The sequence below is a fragment of the Cinclus cinclus genome, chromosome 11 (genome assembly GCF_963662255.1).
Source record: "Cinclus cinclus chromosome 11, bCinCin1.1, whole genome shotgun sequence".
NCBI lineage: Eukaryota > Metazoa > Chordata > Aves > Passeriformes > Cinclidae > Cinclus > Cinclus cinclus.
In genome coordinates this window covers 3,773,326-3,793,666 of record NC_085056.1, presented here as the reverse complement: position 1 = coordinate 3,793,666, position 20,341 = coordinate 3,773,326, and the positions used below count along the sequence as shown (strand labels likewise).

Below are 20,341 nucleotides of genomic sequence, written 5' to 3'. Positions count from 1 at the left end.
TCCCTGACCTTTTCACAGCTGTGCAGTGCCAAACCATACATCTGTTGCTGCAATATATGCTTAAACCTCAGAGTCTCCAAAGCAGGTTCACCCCAGCTGCCAGTGAACTCCCCTGACCCTGCCTTTGGAATGCTCACCTCGCAGTGCTGCATGGGCAGGCTCACATCACCCATGGTCATTAGTCAAATACATTGCATTTATAGCTATTATTCTTTATTCTTGACCTTGGAAACTGAATTTTTCTGTGCTAACAGGGTTAGAGGCCCCAGGTCTTCGTTGTTCCCATCCTGAGTAATGAGAGTTCAGTGCTCACCTGAGTGTTCAGGATATAATAAAGATTTTTCTGCTATGATAGGAAAACAGAAAAGGAAAGAGATCATTAATCATGAAAGTTCACTTATGTCTCTGATCTCTAAATGATTATTCTTGTATCATAGCTTTTTGATAGAGCAGTAATGTTTTGCTCAATGAATGTTGAGGCAACTGGATGTAGACTGGATAATTTGAGAAAAAAAAATCTTGTATACCCAGTAGAAGAAACTATGTGCAGTAGACTTCATTCATCACTTTGTCAGCAGACTTGGAAGACTTATTGTGTTCAGATGGATTGAAATATGGAGCGTTCAGCCCAAATTCTCCTTTCTCCACTCAGCTTTTCACAGAAAACAAAATGCTGGCTCGAGATTTCATTTTTAAAATTCAGACAGATTCTGTATCACTGCAGATTATGCTGCCTGTAAACTTCCATCTGTACCTCCTGCTTCCACTGGAGCAGTGTGAAACCTTGCAGAGTTCTTATCTGCCTCCAAAATAGAGTTTTCAAACCAGGATAGCTTCAGACAGCTCTCAGCTGGAGGGTCTTGTAAATCTAGGGCATCTCATCCCCATCAGCTGGCACAACCTAAAATGCCAGAAGTTAGGGGAATTGATGAGATTTGTAGCTGAAATATTCTGGAGATACAAGTTGCTTTGAATTCTTGGAGTGGGGCTGCTCAGCATTGCCCACCAAAGACCCCATGAAGAAGTCGAAGCGCTGTCAGAACATCTGCTGCTGGCAGCTTGGGCCTTGATCAGCTGTGAGCTGGCACAGGAATCACCCCCTCCTTTGGAATCCGTGCCCTCCCGGGGCAGAAAAGGCAGGATTTCTCATCTGGCTGCATATGTTGCTTGTTCTCAACCAGGCCAAAGATTCTGACACAGAGAAATTCTCATTTTCACTGCAACTCTCTGCAAAGAGCAGCAGTGTTAAACCGGCGAGGATATGGTTCCTTTTTGAAACACCAAGGTGCCAAAATAGATGAACAAGATGCCTCTAGATTTCTATCTGGAAAATGTTTTGTTCTTTCAACTATTTAGAATGAAAATTTCCTTTCTTTTTGTGGTGTTGTTTTTGGGGTATTTTTAAACTTCTGTTACTTCAGTGCTTCTGTATAGCACTAAAATACCTTGTCTACTTCCTAGAGGTAAATATGATAATAATTTTTAAATAATCAATAGGTTTCATCTGCTGAAGGTCTTGTCATTGCCCAGCTCTCTGCTCATCAGTACTGAGGCCACATTGCATTTACTTATACCTGGGAGTAGTATAAAGCCCTTAGAGAAACTTCTCCTTCACTTCCTTCAATCTCCCAAAATTTCGAGCAAATTAACTGGTCTCTCCATATGTTAATGCTATTTTTTAGAAAAAAAAGTCCTGTATTGTCATAAAATTCTCCTCTTTTTTTACCAGTTTAATATTCAGAGAGGAGAAAATTCACCTCTGCTGCTGTTCAGGGTCCTTTGTGGTACAGGTAGCAACTGTAACAGTGAGAGAGGATGTGTTTTCTGAACACATTCCATGTCCAGGCCCCGGAAATGTCACATTCAGGAAAGCAGTAGGAGGAATTTGTTGCTTAAATTAAATGAATCCCACCTCTAACTGGGATTGGCAGGAATTCCTTGTAAAATGAGTCATAGGTGACTTCCAGTTTTTCCTTTCAGTAGGGCAGTATCACTTAAATTGCACCATATTTGTTTGGATGTTCAGCATCAGAGAAGTTGGTTTGGGCATGGAAAAGTCTCTGCTAAAAATGAAAAAGGATCATTTTGCAAGGCCTCCTTCCCTTCCCTTCCCTTCCCTTCCCTTCCCTTCCCTTCCCTTCCCTTCCCTTCCCTTCCCTTCCCTTCCCTTCCCTTCCCTTCCCTTCCCTTCCCTTCCCTTCCCTTCCCTCCCCTTCCCTCCCCTTCCCTTCCCTCCCCTTCCCTCCCCTTCCCTTCCCTTCCCTCCCCTTCCCTCCCCTTCCCTTGTCACCATCATTAGGCTAAGTGGGGAAAAGACCCCTGTAAAACCTTTGTGCTCCTCAAATCCAGCGAATGAAAAAAGAAAGATAAATCCAGTGAGGTGTATTCTATTTAAAGTTCATTCCGTTTAAAGAAGACATGCAGCATGTTAGAAAGAATACAGGCTTAACACTGCCCTTGATGGGAAGTGCACTGAGGAAGAAATGAGAGGAGCTGGGTTGGCTGAATTCAGCACAAGGGGCCTCATAAATGTGAAAGGCAGAGCTCTCCCTGGGCAGGTGAATAGGTGCAGTCTGCTCCTTCGGCCCTGCTCATCATGGATCATCATTTTCTCTCATGCTCTTGTTTTAAACATAAGGTTTGTTCTACCTGCAGTGAAGGATTTTTTTTTATAGCTCAGGAAGTTATTTGAGGTTTTCTCAAAATTTCCTTAAATGTAATAAATAGAGTGACCTTTTGCTGTGCTCTGTCCACCTGGAGAAGGAGTATTTGTTTTTCTCTGATACAACCATCATTCTGCAAGTGTCCAATTATTTGTGGGTACTTGATTTATTCCAGAAACCACTGAATGCACGTTGCATTTATAGGTGAAAAAGAATGAATCATTTCTAAATTATTTATATATTCAGGAAAATAAAAAAAAAAGAGAGCATCTTTGTCTTCGTTCTGAATCTTCAGACATCTGATCTATAACCTGGAGGTAGCAGGCTTTGAAGCAGGTATTCAACATATGATTAATATGTGTTAGAATTATCTTTTTGCCTTTGCCCAGTGAAGCCCTGAGCTGGGCAGAGAAAGAGTCAGAATCTTGTGTAAACAAAATCTTCAAAATAATTCCAAAAAGCTGCTGTTTTTCAAGTTACCTTCACCAGCACTTATTTACAGTCCCCAAATGGCATTTTAGTCTTGTGCAAGCACATAAATGAGAGGATTGAAACCAGCACCAGCTCTGAATGGGCTTTCAGTGCTGCTGTGAGGAAGAAGCAGGAAGAAAGTTCTGTAAATTAATTTATGGCTCTTGTGAGGATCTTATTCTGTGGATCTTCAAAGGTTTTCAAAGATTTATGGTGTCTGCAGGAGGGATCCTTCCCTTCCCTTCCCTTCCCTTCCCTTCCCTTCCCTTCCCTTCCCTTCCCTTCCCTTCCCTTCCCTTCCCTTCCCTTCCCTTCCCTTCCCTTCCCTTCCCTTCCCTTCCCTTCCCTTCCCTTCCCTTCCCTTCCCTTCCCTTCCCTTCCCTTCCCTTCCCTTCCCTTCCCTCCCTTCCCTTCCCTTCCATCCATCTCACTCCATTATTTTTTCATTCTAACCCACTACAGTTCAATCATGAATTTTAATACCTGAAGAGTTCTTGAAGTGGTCTCAGTCCCAGAATTAGTTTGGCTTTAACCTGGTGGGAAAACCAGAGGGTTTTCCCAGAGGGAATTTTACCTGGAGCCTAATTAATAAGTTCTTGTTTCTTTGTTTCTTTGGACACCTTTCCAAGTAGACTGATGAGCAGCAGTACAAAATGAAGCCATGCTGAAACTTCCTTTATTTTTTGCTCATTCATGATGAATATCAGTGGTTTTAAGCATCTTTGTGTTTTCCTGAACAAAGGCACAAATTCAGAGCCAGCAGACATTGCAGCATGTTGCAGAGAGCAGAATTAAATCCTTAGCCTTCCATTTACCTAATTGATCTTTCGAATTGGTTGCTCTTGTTGCAGACTTGCAGACAAAGATTTTGCACATAAAAATATTCATTCAGTCCTTCATTACTGAGTCCTACTTTTACTTTATAAAGCAACTGGTGTGTGCTTTGAAAGATCACAAAGCATTTACAATGCAGAGGCTGTGAAAAGTCATCCAAAAGTAAAAACTGAAAATGCATCCCAAATTATTATGGTCAATTTCAGATATTTGAAAAGTTGTTGGTTTTGGTTTTTTTCTAAGCTATGACTGAATTATTTCTGTAATTTCACCAGGGAGGTGGAAGAATATTCCGTACTCAGAAAAAATAAGGAATAGGCTGAAAGGAGCACTTTGAGTTTAGAAATAACACAGTGCCTACGAGCCAGCCTTATGGCAGTAAGACAATGACAATAATAAAGCCTGTTTAGGTGACTCACAGCTATAATTTCTGCTTTGCATCTCATTTACACCATCAAATCCTTGTCATTCCATGATAATGCTTTATATTTATGTGTTGTCTTTCATCTAAATGGCTTTCCAAGTGTTTCATGTGTTGCTTGGTGTGCAGCTTACATCAATTTAATCCATCACTTTAATACGGATATTTTTGTAGTGAAATACAGCCTCTGTTTGTGTCCACATAGCAAAGGCTGTGCAATCCTAAGAAGTAAAATACCTTTAAATTCTGCAGAAGGGATTAGGGAGATGTAGCACCAAGTTGCAATTCACCTTGACCACACCATTTTCCATTAAATTGCTCCAGTGGAGGGTTTGGTATGAACTGATTTTGCTCAGGTGCAGTTTTCCAGCCCATCCCCTGGACCCTTGGTTGGGATGGGAGGATCAGCAGCACCACTTTGGGCAATGCACAAATACTATTTTCTCCTTGTACTTCCCCTGCCTCCAGCTCCAATGACTTGGTTTATCCTTCTCTGGCAAACTGGGCTTTGTGTCCCTTTGAATTCCACCTGAAATGCTCATTTCTGACATTTATGATGACATTCCTGATTGATTCAGAATGCAGACCTTTGTGACCACTCTGAAAATTCATTTGTACTTGGAGACGTTCCAGGCACAGAGCTATGGAAAATATGTTGTTTCCTTGGCAAATAAATCCTGGGAGCTCAGGTGCATTTGTACTGAATGGCAGCATGCAAAGGGAGAGCAAGCAGGTTCCAAGAGATTCTATAACTTGTCATCACATTCTCAAGAAATTAGACAGACAAAATATGGTCACAAAGGCAGTGGGCTTCAGTGGAGGGAGATAATTGCAATAACACAATTTCTCTGTGAAATTTCTAACACAGGCATATGAATTAATACATCCCATTATTTTCCATCTTTTATGATATATAGAAGAGGCAACAAACATGTGATAGCAGCACAGAATACCTTCCCCTGGAATATCACCCTGATAAATGCAAACTGACATAGAGTTTTAATTTGTTTGTTCCTGATTGGGAATCACAGCGTGCAGAATCTTAATGAGCCATTGGGTAGTGATCACCAACCCCAGGCACGTTTATCTTGCTTTGTGTTTGCTGCTTGTGGCAGCTCTTTAATTTGGGTGGCAGTGCCCCACTCTGAGACAGTTTTTTAGTGGCTTCATAAAGGTGTTCGTGCCTGCTCACGCTGCTGCTGGACAGGAGACATTCAGGTGAGTCTGATGCACTTAAGTTCATCTCTTCATCTGCTCTGAGAAGTCAGTGAACAGAATCTCATTTGTTACAGAAGCTTTAATGAAGCTGTGAGATAAGAATCTGGTTTTCATATGGTCTGGGTACCATTTCCAGCTGTGTCTGAGACCGGGGTGGGGTCAGTGCCTGGATTCTCAGGAGATAACATTTTGCCAAGTGATCTTTTCATGTACCTGCCCTGTGGTGGGAATCTGAACAAGGCTGGTTTGTCTTGAGACCACACAGAGGAAATTTCTGTCAACAAGAGCTGCTGTCCTATCAGCTGATTATAGTGTGGAGGAGGATTTGGCTCAGTGTTACCCCCTGGCTCCAACAGGAAACAACCACAAAAAGAAAACTGCAAGGTCCAGGGAAGGGAGGAGCTGTGTGCTGGGCTGAGAGTCTCTCCTCTGCTCAGGCTGTGTTTGAGCACAGCTCTTCTGAGCATTTCTGGTCTCCCTGCCACCCCTGAACTGACTCCTGTGCTCTAAGAAATAGCAGCTGCTCCTTGTCACCCTCCAGGACCTCCGTGCCCTGTGGAACCTTCTGGTGATCCCTCACAAGAATTCCAGTGTCCTTATCTGCTTGCCAGCAGTCCATCATGAACACAAACACTGCTGACTGGTCGCATTTTCAGGTCTATTTATGCACCCTCACAAGCCTCACTCTCTTCATCTACATCCATCACTACGTTTCCTCAAAATCTTTCAGTTCCCCATTAACTGCTGTTCACTCAGTGTTTTCTTCCAAGTTTGTATCAGCCCGTTTTCTGTGTATTTTGCCACAAAATTTTGGATACAGAGGAAGAAGAACTGCACCTTTTTTTTCTCCCCTATATTTTTAAAACTTTAGAAAACGACAGGATTGCTAAAATCTCTGGGCTGTGTGCATGATAAGCACAATAAATGACAGTGTGGTACATCACAGAGCAGGTTAACCTCCCATTTCAAATACTCAGAAGCAGTAAATTCACACAGCTTCTTCCAGCAATCCCAAAAAAAACCCCACTCTGGTCCAGGGTATTCACCTTCTAAGTTATTACTGTTAAAACGGGTCCAAATGATAACAGTTTAAATAAAGTACTGAACTCATCTGCTTTAATTTATAGTGGTGCTTAGGGGATGTGCAGATATTTAAAATGAGTAAAATCAATTAACTTGTGATCCAATTATTTGTGTTAGCCACTGTGGGGTTTTATTTTAGAGCACTGGTTCAGATTTTCCCAGTTCAGCACCGTGCTTTGAGAGTGTAAACCTTTCACTGTGAAATGAGGAACCTGTGTATCTTGTTTCCAAATCAAATTCCTATTTTTTCCCTTTCATAGTTTTAAAATTCCCTTTTTTACTTTTGTTTTTGAAAGGGACTCGGTGTAAGTGTAACAGATTTTTCTAAATTTTGGGAGACATATTCCTTAAATAAAGGTGACTGAACAGGCAAAAGAGTTCACCTGCTAGATAAAGCACACTCTATTTTTCTAGGCCACACGGTTTCACAGTAGATATGTGTCTTTTGCAATCACGAATCTGTGATTTATTACACTTCTCACATTATAAATTCAGAGTAGACCTCTGTGACAGCTTCTGTGGTCTGATCATTCTGCTTTTCCATCCATGTTGAACAGATTGTAGTCTAACATTCCAGACACTTTCAGATATCTGTGTTTATATGGCTGTTTCCAAAATGTGAAGGATGCTAGGGGTGAGGGTACCACTGTACCTGGAATTGTTAGGTTTGGCACGGCCTTTTTCCCTGTGGATGTTTCCTTGACCTGCAGGGGTCAGAAGCTCAGCAGTGCTGTGCCCCAGCAGGTCCATGTGCCCTTTCTCTCTGCAACCAAAGTTACTGAGAGCTCTTCCTAAGCAAGGAGGGAATAGGGATGCAGAAGAAGGCCAATCCTAGCTGAGATATCCGTGATTTAAATATCCTTAGCCTGACATTCCATAATTTTTGAACTAGCTGGCACACCATGGCAACCTTTTCCATCACAGTCTGGCACTGGTGGGGTAAAAATAATAAATTTCTTACACAGGCTTCCCAGTAATGTATCTGAATAAAACAGCCATATCTTTTAATATTTTGCCCTAACAGCTCTTGCAGTTCCCAAGGTGAGCCAGGAGTACTGAACACTTAATTGAATCAGACTGGAGGATTAAGGAAAAGATTTTTCCAAAGGATCAATATGAATTAGGAGAGATGCCTGGTCAAATCTAAGGGTTACATTCTTTAGTATCAGGCTCCTTGAACTCTGGTCACCTTTTTATGCAGCTGAATGGAAATTGTATCGTACTGAACATTTGTGGGAAAAATTCTGACCCTTATGGTTCTGGTGTCTCATATTATGCATGCTCAAGTTGGGACAATATGAAGTAATATAAAAATATCAGTCAGGCTCATTGGTTATTTTCAGTCAGAGTAAGAGGTATCCAAGTCTGCTTGACAGTGACAACATTTGGCTGAGCCAAAGGGAAGAACACAATCCTGGTAATTCTTCTGTTATTTCCAAGATTCTTAATAGAGTTCTCCTTATAATTTGTTTCAAAGCAAGTGAAAATATTGTTGTATTGTCATTTAGAGTTAATTAAACTGCAAATGGGCTTAATGAACTGTCTGAAACAAAGCTCAGTCACAACCTGTTACATATTAACTATCAAAATCAAAAGAATCTTTAAATTCTTTGTTAGATACACCAAGGAAGATAGAAATAGCCAGTTATTAATGTCATCCTTTTATGAAATCAGGTTTGAGGCTGGAAAGCTTGAACTGAATGCATGCACTCAAATTTTACAGAAAAATTGAAAAATGATTTGGGAAGATAAATCAAATCCATTGGAAAAAGATGAAAAACAAAGATAACTGAACACAGGGGAAGACACAGTCATCTTTTCTTTATTTTCATATGAGGAATCCAGTTGACCTACTATTGGTCCAAATTGGGAAATCTATATATTAATAAAATGCCATTTTCTGGATTTGGCATTTTCACAAACTCTTCTGCAGTGTTGAGACTTCTTGTGTTCTGTAAGACAGAGGAAAAGACATTTAGTTTATTCAGGTCTTGGAGCCACTTGGGTGACTCTTGCCCTTGAGCCATGCACTGTCACCAACGATGCAGCTTTTAAGGAGCACACGTACAGCAAAACCTATTTGTGTCATTGAAGTTTGTAATTTTGGCCTTTTGAAGGCTTAATCCCTAGAAATGCTAAGATTTCCTAATGATCTGTAATGGCAGTGCTGATGTTCAGCACTTCTCAGGATTAGGTCTGTTATCAGCCTGGTTTATCCACCTCCAAAGCAGGTATTATCTTATCACTCTTATATACAGTGCTTTTAGCACGTCAGCCTCAAGTACTTGAAAGGTGAGGAGTGTTATTAAGTCTGACCCTTGCAAGCTTTTCCAATGGTTTGCTTAATGGTTTTTCTTACGTAAATAAGAATGATGGGGAATAAACTAGAATTTTTTACAGGGCTTGGCTGGTTGAATCATCCAGCAACGTATTTCATAAGATCATAAAAAAATCTTCTACTGCAAAAAGAAAGCAGCACTGACTTTAGTTATGTAGACAAAATAGTAGCTTGAGGTCCAATTATTTTTGAGTGTCTTAGAGCAAGCCCTGAAAAAATTGTTCTGGGAATGATTTTTGTGAGACCTGTTATGTGTCTGGATAACAGTACAGTGAAAAATGAACGTGGATGGGAAAATTCATGAAAAAAAAAAAAGTGTGAAATGCAAAACTGGATTTGTTTATAAATAAAAGATGATTTGAAGGTAAGGGTGGTCTGTACGAGGCAGGTTCCTCTTCCCTCAGTTCCTTTTCTGGGAATACATGCAGCTATGCAGCACTGCAGGTATTTCCATGCTTCACTTTCCAGTAACATGAGCTGAACTGTCTTCTTGTGATCAGAACCTTCCCAAGCTCCATTCCTATCACATCACCACTTATCTGCCATCTATTTTATGGAGAGCAGCTGAAATATGCTCCCTCCTATTTCATAAGTGAGAATGCATTATTTAAACCCCGCAACATTCAGTCAAGGATTCCATCTTCCTCCTGCTGGGGTAAATAATCAATGCTGCCTTGGCTGTTTCATGTGTGTGTGTGTGTGGTCATTAAATGGAAGTAGTAAGGATTTCCTCTGTGTTTTTTTTCCCAGTTCCAGGCCACGGTGAAGGAGGGGGTCACAGGTGTAATAGTGAACTTGACTGTGGGCGACCGCGACGACCCCGCCACCGGGGCATGGAGAGCTGTCTACTCCATCATTAATGGGAACCCAGGGCAGAGCTTTGAGATCCACACCAACCCCCAGACTAACGAGGGAATGCTCTCTGTTGTCAAGGTAAGAACCCTGCTGCCCTGTATTTTTGCTGTCAGGCTCATCCTCTGGGTTCACTGCATAAAACGAGGCACAGCGGGGATCGGTTATTCGAAGATATAAAGTTGGCAGCCAGCCCTTGTCCAAACTCTGTGTATAACCCCTTCTGTCACAGTAACCTTATTTTTTTAATCACAAGGGCTGCTTGTTCCTAACTGTTTTGCTGTTGTGCTTAAATAACACCCAGATTTGCAGTAATCGTCACAATTAATAGTGAGATCTGACAACAAAATTCTGTTTGTTGTTGGAGGTACAATTAAAATTCAAGACCCCCATTTTGTTCTCATTTAGAGAACACATGCAAGTAGCAGGGAAGAAAGGGGCATGGATTCAGACTGAATCCACATTTCCAAAGTGGATTGGTCCCACATTTCAGGTGTCTCATAGGAACATTTATTGCCTGTCTTTGTATGAAGACAATCTTATGTCTCAAACTTAACAAATAAAAAAAAGATGAAAATAACCCTGTTTGCTGCCTCTACCAGAATGCTCTCTTCTTGGCTTCTGAAGCCAATTCATAATACAAATGCATGTATTTCCATGGCAGTGCCTTTGATTTCAAGACAGGAGTTGAGAAAGCAGCTTGTGTTATTGTCTTGAGTAGCTACTGAGTGTGACTCGTTTGTTAAATACATGCTACATATAAACAAACATGGATATATGAGCACTGAGTCTATGAGGTATGGCAAAAAAATGCAAGCTCTTGGACAGAGGGATGTCTGCATGGGTTTTTGAGTCCATTATATTTATTATCTTCAGTGCCCTCGATGCCTCAAGTTTTAGCTTTCCTATTTTCCAGATTCTGCACTGCATTAGTCTGTAACTCTGAACTTGGTATCAAGTGTTCCAAGTTCTGCTCACAGCTCAGTCACACAAAACAATCCTTGTGCAGCCCCAGAACCAAGGACACCGCTGCAGCTCCAGCCCCAAAAAGTGCAAAGAGCAGAGAATTGAGGAGAGAATCTGGGAGGGTGGGACTGCAGAGCCTGGAGCTGGGATTGGGCAATGAACCCCAATGTGGAAATGCACCAAAACTTATAAAAGTGTGAAAACTCGTGACATGTTGTACATCTTGGGTCCATCTTGGGCTCCTGCACTGCCCAAGGTGAATCCTTTGAAAGGGTTTTAATAAATCCCTGCTTTATTCCTTTAACACTGCCCAGCCTCTGTTCCAGGTCAGCCTCTCCAGGTATCACCCTTTAGAACTGAGTGTGTCTGATTATAAACTCTCACCAAATTCCAGGTGCAGGGAATGTTGTTGTCCCTTTCCAGCTAATTCTGCTGTCTGCAAGTTTGCTGTGGGCTAAATGAAAAAAGTGTTAAGCTTTGTCTTTGAACTTTGCCCTCTGATCTTCTGTTCTCCAGCCCTTGGACTACGAGATCTCAGCCTTTCACACGCTGCTGATCAAGGTGGAAAACGAGGACCCTCTGATCCCAGACATTGCCTATGGCCCCAGCTCCACAGCCACTGTGCAGATCACAGTGGAGGATGTGAACGAAGGGCCCGTTTTCCACCCCAACCCCATGGCAGTGACCAAGCAGGAGAACATCCCCATTGGCAGCGTGGTGCTCACAGTGAACGCCACCGACCCGGACACTCTGCAGCACCAGACCATCAGGTGAGAGACAGCACTGCCCTCTCATTTTCATCTGTCATCTGGCAATGTTTGTGCATAAGGATTGGCCTGCCAATGCAGAATTATGTTTGACTCGTTTTGGCTCTACACAGTAAGAAGTTACAAGTCTTATTTTTCCTGCAATTAGAGATTCTGTTTGTTGGAAACACGTGAGTGTATTAGAAAGGAAACAATAATTTCCCACACCGTGAGATTCCTACAGTAGAGCAATCAAGTACCCACAAGCAATAGACTTGGCTTTGCATGGTGTCAAAATTATTTTTAACTTGCTTGTTTATTCCTCTTCCTTCATGAGAGCCAGGGAAGATACATAAAAGTTAAAAATGTTTATAGAAATGATGCATCTGTTTCACATAGGGTTTAAACCAGTTTATGATAATTCATAATGTTCCTCAGTAAAATAATGACTGTCCATCCACTTTCAAGAGCTGAGAAAATATTTCCCAGTGGAAGACTGAAGCTAAAGGAAGTTTGGGCCTTGTCCAGATAAAGGAAAATAAATTATTGTTTCTGTGCCATAATAATATAATCCCACACTTGTGCCGTGTCACAAGCAACAAACCTGGGTATTACACAGTATCATCATCTTATATTTTGATCCACCTGGTTTGGTCCTTTGGCTTTAGATTCTCTGAAAATGAAAAACCAACCACATTGTTCTCTAAAGCTAAATTGGCTTTCCAGACAGCTTTTCTCAGAATTTGAGAACTACAGGTTAGGCACTACCACTAAAACCTACAGCTGTGTTTAATTTTTCATTTTTCCTTGTACGTATAATTTCCCCTGGGTCTCAGTGTGTATAAAAGGGGATAAACACCTTGTGAGAAGGACTTCAGAGCTGCAGCTGAACAATGGCTCTGTCAATCCAGACCATAGGCAGAGATCTCTCTGCTGTCACAGGGTTATTTAGCAGTGATTGTGCAACCCTTAAGAAGGTTTGACACATGTACTGATCTGCAATAAAGAAAGCTGCTGATCTTGAAGACGTTCTCTGTCAGTAGCAAGGCTTGGTGAAAATGTCACTGCAAAGGACTTGGATTTGAATGATGAGGAGGTGAGTTGAAGCAGGGGAGTGTGCTCATCTCCAAGGAAAGAGGAAAAAGGCAAGGCAGAGAATTGAAAGTTTCAGTTCTCTGCATCACCTCGAAGATAACACTGTTAATAACATTAATAGTTCTGTTTTCCTCCTTTGACTTCTACCATAGAAATACAGGTTTATCTTGAGGATGATTCTTAGCGCACTGTTTCCCTTGTTTTCTAAATGGATTTATTTATAGAATGATTTCTTATTCTTGAGTTTAGCTTTTGCTCCGAAGATCCCTTATTTCATACACAAAAGTTTGTGTCTGTGGATGGAATTTCTGTTGTTTGTCAGACAGGGCAATGTGACCCTCAGCAGCTTTGCTCAGAACCTGGCTTGTGCCAGGGAACAGATATTTATTTCCTTTGTGTTCTGGACTGAGTTTAAGAAACACATTTACTGATGTTCTCCATAATATCTGTATTTTTGTGGGAGATGGGAAAACTAACTTTCATTAATGTAACTGCTGATTTTGAGACGCTAAAAGGGAAAAGCCATGGAAATGTAAGGATTTTGTAATCAAAGCCAACAATCCAGGAGCTATTACCTGAAATTTTCCCCTGGACCTACTGATTTTCTGAATTTCTCCAAACAACATTGACCCTGAATTTAGAGGACACCCAGTGAGTCTCTGGGTACTCTTCAATTAGCTTTAAGGGTGGTGTGTAAACAGTCAGGTAATATAAACATGTTCTGCAGTTCACCACACCTCACAACTGGCTGCCAAAGAACCCCAAATCTTGACTAATTCATAAGATAAATAAAATTTTCCCAGAGGTTTTACTATATCTGCATAGCCAAGCATGGAAGGCTTATAGCCAAAAGTAAGATTTTTTTTTTTTTTTCCTTTTATGTGCAGAAAAGAAGAGCAGAATTAAGCAAAACTGGGCTGGGAATGAGGAATGATCATGTAAAGAAACTATGGAAATTGAAATGGTTGTGTAAGTTAGAGGAAAATAATGTAAATCTAATGGAAATCTGGGAAATGGTAGAATGCATCAGGAAGAGGCTAATTTGACTACCTGTCAGTCCTATTGCTAAAATAACAGGAAAGCATAAAAGAGCATTTTTAAAAGATGTTTTAATGCTGACAGGTGTTGAAACACCTGGGTACCAGCAGTGAAAAAAGCAGACTGTGGTATGAGAACAGCATATCTGCAGTCACAGGGTCAAATTCCAAGTATAAAACCCAAAACTGGTTGGGGTCTGGCTGAAATATTTACCTCAAATTCCCACAGGCAGGTGTGTGTTTAGAGTTTGGGACAACGTGCAGGACTTTTTAGAGCCCTGAGACCAAATTTGTGGTTCTCAGACTATAATTGTGCCACCAGTCCTTGCTATGACTATATGGTAAAACAAAGGTCAAGCAGGGAGAGCACAGGCTCCTGAATGGGTCTGTGGATTAATGGAGTGTTAATGACCATGAGTGAGCAATGTTTTGTCTACAGGAAGAAATGAATGTCAGATCTGTGCTGTGTGAACAGTGTACATAGCCCCCAACAAAGTATAAATCTCTTTAAAATGGGCAGAGCAGCAGAGAATTAGTAATGTTGGTGGGCGTTGGGTTGTTTTTTTCAGCCTGTTACAACTGAAATATGTCTGACTGTGGGGATATTTTTAGTTAATTTTCTGTGTAGAGCTTGTAGAAGGAGCTGCTGATTATTTGTAATCATGAAATTTAGTTACTCTACTAGATATAACATGATAAATGCATTTCAAGACCAACAAAAAAGAGTAGAGAAACCATTTTTGCCATTGTCTGGCACTGGATTGAATTTATTCTTTGAACAATGCAGATCTGAATCAGAATCAAATTACTTATCTCTGAAAAACGTGGCTTACTTTGTAAAATTTCCTGAAGACAGCTGTACTTTTGAAGCAATTTTCCTTCGTATTCTTCAGCTTCAAGTGTTTTTGCAGGCTGAGGAAGAATTTCATTTCAAAGGTCAAACAAGCTGGCAAAAAAATGTGTTTCAGTGAAAGAAATAAGACTCCAAATCACAGACCTTGGGCTGTGGCCATTTGCCTGCACACGAGTGGCAGCTCTTCCCTGCTCCATTGACAGCAGAATTCCAGAGGAACTCGAGGTAGAGGTGGGAGCATCATCCTGGAAATAAAGAGGTGGAAAACAGTGTTCATTCCACTCTCACTGCTCCCAGAAAGAAAAAGAACCTGTTCAAGTTGGGTCACACTTCTCAGATTCATTACCTTTTTTTTTATTTTTATTTTTTTCCCCCTTTGTTCTGTGGGTTTTGTTTTTTTCTTGTTTTAAGCATTTAAATCTCTCTACGGTTTCCATCTTTTCTAGAATTAAAAACTGAAAGAAATCCAGCAGGCCCCATTTTAATTATAACCCAACAATTTATTAATAGAACAGTAATGAAGTTTTTGAAATTTGATTTCTTAATCAGGGACCATTGTTATTTTTGTGCCAGATTTGAGAGTTTAATTTTGGGTACTTCTTCCCAACCTCTGAAATTTTAATCAGAAGTTTCAAGTGTACATGTCAATGAGAAGTTAAAGGCCAAATTTAATAACATTTTCTACCTTGGGAAATTAAAAGAAGAACCTCACTCTGAAATCCATTATTAACAGTAGATCTTAATTAAACATAGTTATGGTTCTCAATATTTGACTGTGTGAAGAGATTGGTTTCAGTATTTTTCCCTTTTTTGGGATTCAACAAGTCCAGAATATTCAGTAGTTAGACTTTTAACTACGTGTAAATAAGTTGTTTGCTGCAGTGTATTTGTAATTTTTAATTAGAGCAGTGTTGTTTTCTGGTTTCATGGCTTATCGTGGCAATATATTTTTATTACCTACTGTGCTCTTGGATTTTAAATTATTTATGTAAACATATTGTTTCAGTGTTTACTCTCAGTAAGCAATGTGACTCAATGCTTCAGAAACATCTTCACAAGAAAAGTTTATTACAGCTCTAAAGCATATCTAATTCATTAAGTAGAATTAAAATGCAGCATTTGAAGCTGGAGAACTTAGAACCCAAACTGCACCAAGTTTCACGGGAACATGAAAGGCTGCAGAGGTATCTGAAGCTCTGTATGTAAATCAGGTATATATTTGTAACATATAATAATGTAAATAAGGTATATATATTAGTCTGTAATATTTCTATCATGCTGCCCCACAGAGTACAGGTGGCTCCTGAAAGCACAGGGATGCTGTTTCCAAGCAAAGCCATTTATTATTGTAAGCATTTCCAAATAACAGCTACTGGTATGTCTGGAAGGGGACAGACTCTGTTTCCCTTGATACATATTGCTTTATTTTTTTTATTTTTTTTTTATTTTTTTTTTTTTTTGTGCTGCAAACTAAGTGTTAATGAGGCTTCGTGCAGGAGCATCAGAGTAGGGAGAGAAGGAGGAGGCTGAACCCAACCGAATTAAAAGTGATTGTGTTGGTTTTCTGCCCTGAAGGAGGTTGTAGTGAATCTCTTCTGCCAAGTCTCAAGTGAAAGGATGAGAGGAAAAGACCTTTGGTTCCCCAGAGGAGGTTCAGATTCAACACTGGAAAAAAATTCTCTGCCAGAGTGGTCAGGTATTAGAATAATCTGCTCAGGAAGGTGGTGGAGACCCAGATCTGGAAGTGTCAAGAGGTGTCAGGATGTGGCACTTGGAGATGTAGTTTAGGAGCTGAATTTTGGCTGATGGCTGGATCTTGAAGATCTCTTGCAGCCTTGACGATTCTGTGCATGATTTGTCTTTTCAGCTATAACCACTGGATGATGGACTGGTCAGTGTCTTCGGGAACATTTGGATTTTGGATGCTGGGACATGTTTTGATTTAGATCAGATTATCCTGACTTTGGGGTTGGTGCCTCTGGAGTTGGTGGAAATCAGTGGAATTGTTCCAAAATCTAATCAAAGGCAGCCATGATCTTTGTAAAAAAAAAAAAACCAAAAAAAATTAAAAAAAGGCTGTCTAAAATTATATATAGCTGTGCTGAAGCTACACTGAAATGGGATTCATAGCTCAGTGAGTTTCTCCCAAATCTCAAATGGTTGAGAAAACTGAGGAGAGTTCTCGGGAAAAAAAGCAGGTTTTACTTCTGTTCCTTTCCTTGGCTGCCAAACCCCACCCTTCCACACAGCGAATGCATAAGCCATGAATCACAAAGACAATTCAAAAAGCATTTTTCATGTCTTTTGCCAGGATTTTTTCAGAGATCCTGAACCCCCTGTAAACAAAGATGAGGCTTCGCATCACATTGCTCACAACCACTTAAGGGATCAATTTTGCATACTTTGTTGCACATCAAGCCTTTTTAAAGCACTTTTGTTGCTGGTGGAGGTCAATAAACTCGCTTTTTTGGGATACACTCCAGTCACTTCCAGAAGTACTACATAATGAGAGAGGGATAGGAATACTTAAAGAGTGAATGCTTAGGAAGCAGCACACTTAGTCATGGTTAAATATGTCTCCTAGAGTCTGAAGGACTTGTCTTTGATTCCTAACACCAGGAGATTTGTTTTCCTTGTGCAGACAGAAGAATAGCTCCATTGTTACAAATGAGTGGCTGAGCCACGCTCTCAGCATGCAGCACCAGAGTTTTTCACTCTAAGTTATACCCAGGAGCATCTCAAGTTGGCTCTGCGGTTTTATTGATGGCCTGCCTCAACCCAGCCACTGGGAATTTGTAGCGCATCTCTGGATCTGAAGTTGCTGTGTGTTGGGTAGTGTACATTGCTTTTCTCTTCCTTTCTGTTTTTTAAGTTAGATGGAAAGGCAGGGAGAGACAGAATCTGCTTGAAGCAAAGAAAAGGTTTTTTCAGTTCTGTCTTTGTAAATTCTGAAACACAGAAACGTCAGCTCTGGAGAGCTGTGGGTGTTGGGGTATCCAAACAATGCCAGGGAAGAGGGGATTGAATCAGCTCTGAAAGAATGAACTTGGGCAGTTCCCTCAACCACTGCCTGTAATTGCAGGTTCCCAGTGTCAACCACTGGCTCAAGAGTATTTTACACAACAGTCTTCTTACTCACACTGTTCCTTGAAGGTGTTAATGCTATCTGTGTGGGTAATTATTGTTATGTGTCTATTTTACTATCATAAAACTAATATCCGGGAAAAAAAATAGTAAAAAACTTCCACTGTCTTTTTTGTCAATTTGACCATGCCGACTTCCATTTTTCATTTACTGAGCAAAGTTAACTCTTTCCCCATATAGCAAACTCTTTAGGCCTACAGCATTAAAGGAAAGGGGCAAAATTGTTTCTGGAGTGGTGCTGTACCTCCTTTATTCCACACTCATACCCAGAACCACACTGAGGTAACTGTGGAAGGGTGAAAACGGCTCTAGAGCCAAATCAGCCCCATTTTCCATGTGCAGAAGATGGTTTGTAGCTGGCCAGCACTGTCTGGATTTATCACCAAGGCTGAACTAATGTGGAGGAAGCAGCTGGTTAAAACAAATAAAATGAAAATAAATAAAAATTCTCGGGTGGGAGCTACTGAGAAAAAATGACTGGAATTAAATCCCACTGCTGAGAGAATTGAAACATCTGCCAAAGCTGGAGTCCAGGCCCTGTAAAAGCTGTGGACAGCACCTGCTGCTGCCCCTTCAGGAAAGCCAGTTCCATCTCTGTCAGCTCTGATAGCAGAGCTGCAGAGTAACAGGAGCTGCTTCTCCTCTGAGCCATGAGCAGATGTTGATGATCTGGCTCCCAAGCTCTGTCCTTCGGTCCCTTGGTTGCTCACAGGCATTCCCTGGCTGCTTTCATTCACCACCGACCTGTCAGCAGCTCCCTGCTGGCCCTGGGAGGGTCCCTGGCATCACTGATGCCCCCGCTGCTGGCAGTGTCTCTCACAGTGAGGGACACCTCCAAGACTCCCCTGATGTTTCCTTTTGCCCTCTTTTTACTGATATTCTTTGCCTCTGTGTTGGGATAGATGTTTGACCTCTTCTTTACTTCTTTCTGCTTTTATGCATCTTAATTTTCAGTGTTTGAGGCCAATCCCAGCTCACCAGTTGAGGCTAAGCTTTGTTAAACCAGTTTCTGCCTTGCTGGGAGGTGAGGGAGCGTCCCTATTTGCCTTGTCTATGCTCATACTTTATCTTGTCTGTGTTCTTGGTTCTTCTAGCAACTGCCAAGGTGTGGGGAAATGTTAAATGTACATAAACAGGTTGGGATAGCATTCTTTCCTTGTCCTTTCCTGATAGAAAAGGAGGCAGAGCAGGGGGGAACTTTTACGCAGACTGAGTGAAGCTGTTCTGAAAATCAGTGTCCATTTTATGAGGGAGAAAAAAAGAGATGAAGATCAATCCCTCTCTCCTTGATGGGTGTCTGAAATAGCAGAAGTGTCTGAATTAAATTATTAAAGGCTACCTAAAGCAGGGGGCCCAGGAATTCTCAATCCATGATTCATGGATTTGCCCAGAACGCAGCTACCTGAAGCTAGACTTCAGCACTCCTGACAATACTTGTCAGAAGATCCTGTTCTTAAAATTTTCCAGTGCTCTACTCTGTTGGCATAAATCATAGTTAATATGTTGATATTAAAGCCGTGGATGATAGCATTGAAAATCTGTGTTTCCACAGAATCAAATGAGCCACAGTCACCTATTTCAACTTGCCTTGGTATTACCTTTAGAATCCTGGATTCTTGGTTAATAAGGATGAATGTGCCATTTAAGGGGAGTTTAATTAGACCCTCTGTCTTTATCCTGCATAACAATATTATGCCACATTATGATTTCAACCGTGTCAGCACTCAGAATGAATGGCTGTGAACTGTGAAATTATAGGGCACATTTTTCATGTCACTGACTAAACAATATTGCAGATCTTCTTGAGAAATATAACAATAGGATCTATCAGTCACAAGTTATGCGTGCAGTGGAAGGCAGATCTAGACAATAACTCACTTTGTCATTACTGTTCTCTTCTAGCCTCAGAAAAGACAGGATTTTGTCTCTGGAAGAAGTAAAGAGTATCTTGATTATAATAAGTTAGCTATCAAGTTTGAGGACACAGCGTGAGGAGTTGTGTTGTTGGAGAAAGGGGTGGTATGAATTTCTCTTAATATTTTAAAGCTATTGAATTTTGGAGTCTCACTCAGCCAGGTTTGATCATGCCTGAATGTCTGTGCGTAGTTACAGCTTTCAGTGGTGCTTAGATAGAAATTTATTTGGGCTGGTTATTTGTATGATTGGAGCACCAGGGACCACTGGTGTTTTAAGTGATGGCAAAAGCTGCAAAACCAAACACTGAAGCCAAAGTTTTCCAGGAAAATTGGTGCTGCAGCCAGGCCTGAATCCTGCCGTGAAGGGAAAGTGTCTAATTGAACAATTCAGCACTTGTGGCTTTAAAGCAGGTGCAGATCTTGGATGGCACTGAGCAGATGTTGTCTGGCACATTCTGGCCATATTTCATTAAGTCGCCATCTCCAGACTAAGGATAGAATAAATCATGGACACCCCCAGTTCAGGGAAAAGCTCCCATTAAATCTGGGAGTAGGTTTCCAAGTGGGAACAGGAGCTTTCCCAAACACACACAATTTCTGTTGTATTCCTACTGAATCTGGGACTAGGTTTCCATCTGGGAGCAGGAGCTTTCCCAAACGCACAGGATTTCTGTCCTGTGTTTACAGCCACTGCTCAGTGGCAA

The 20,341-nt window shown here is 41.0% G+C and overlaps 1 protein-coding gene across 1 annotated transcript in view; it reads left to right on the top strand.

Moving 5' to 3' along the window:
• Nucleotides 1–20,341, top strand: part of CDH13 (cadherin 13) — a 329,961-nt gene that overhangs the window by 287,355 nt on the left and 22,265 nt on the right. Inside the window, exons 9-10 of the mRNA XM_062500268.1 lie at nt 9,779–9,961; nt 11,363–11,616. Coding sequence (XP_062356252.1) covers nt 9,779–9,961; nt 11,363–11,616 — 437 coding nt within the window. The remainder of the gene's footprint in view (nt 1–9,778; nt 9,962–11,362; nt 11,617–20,341) is intronic.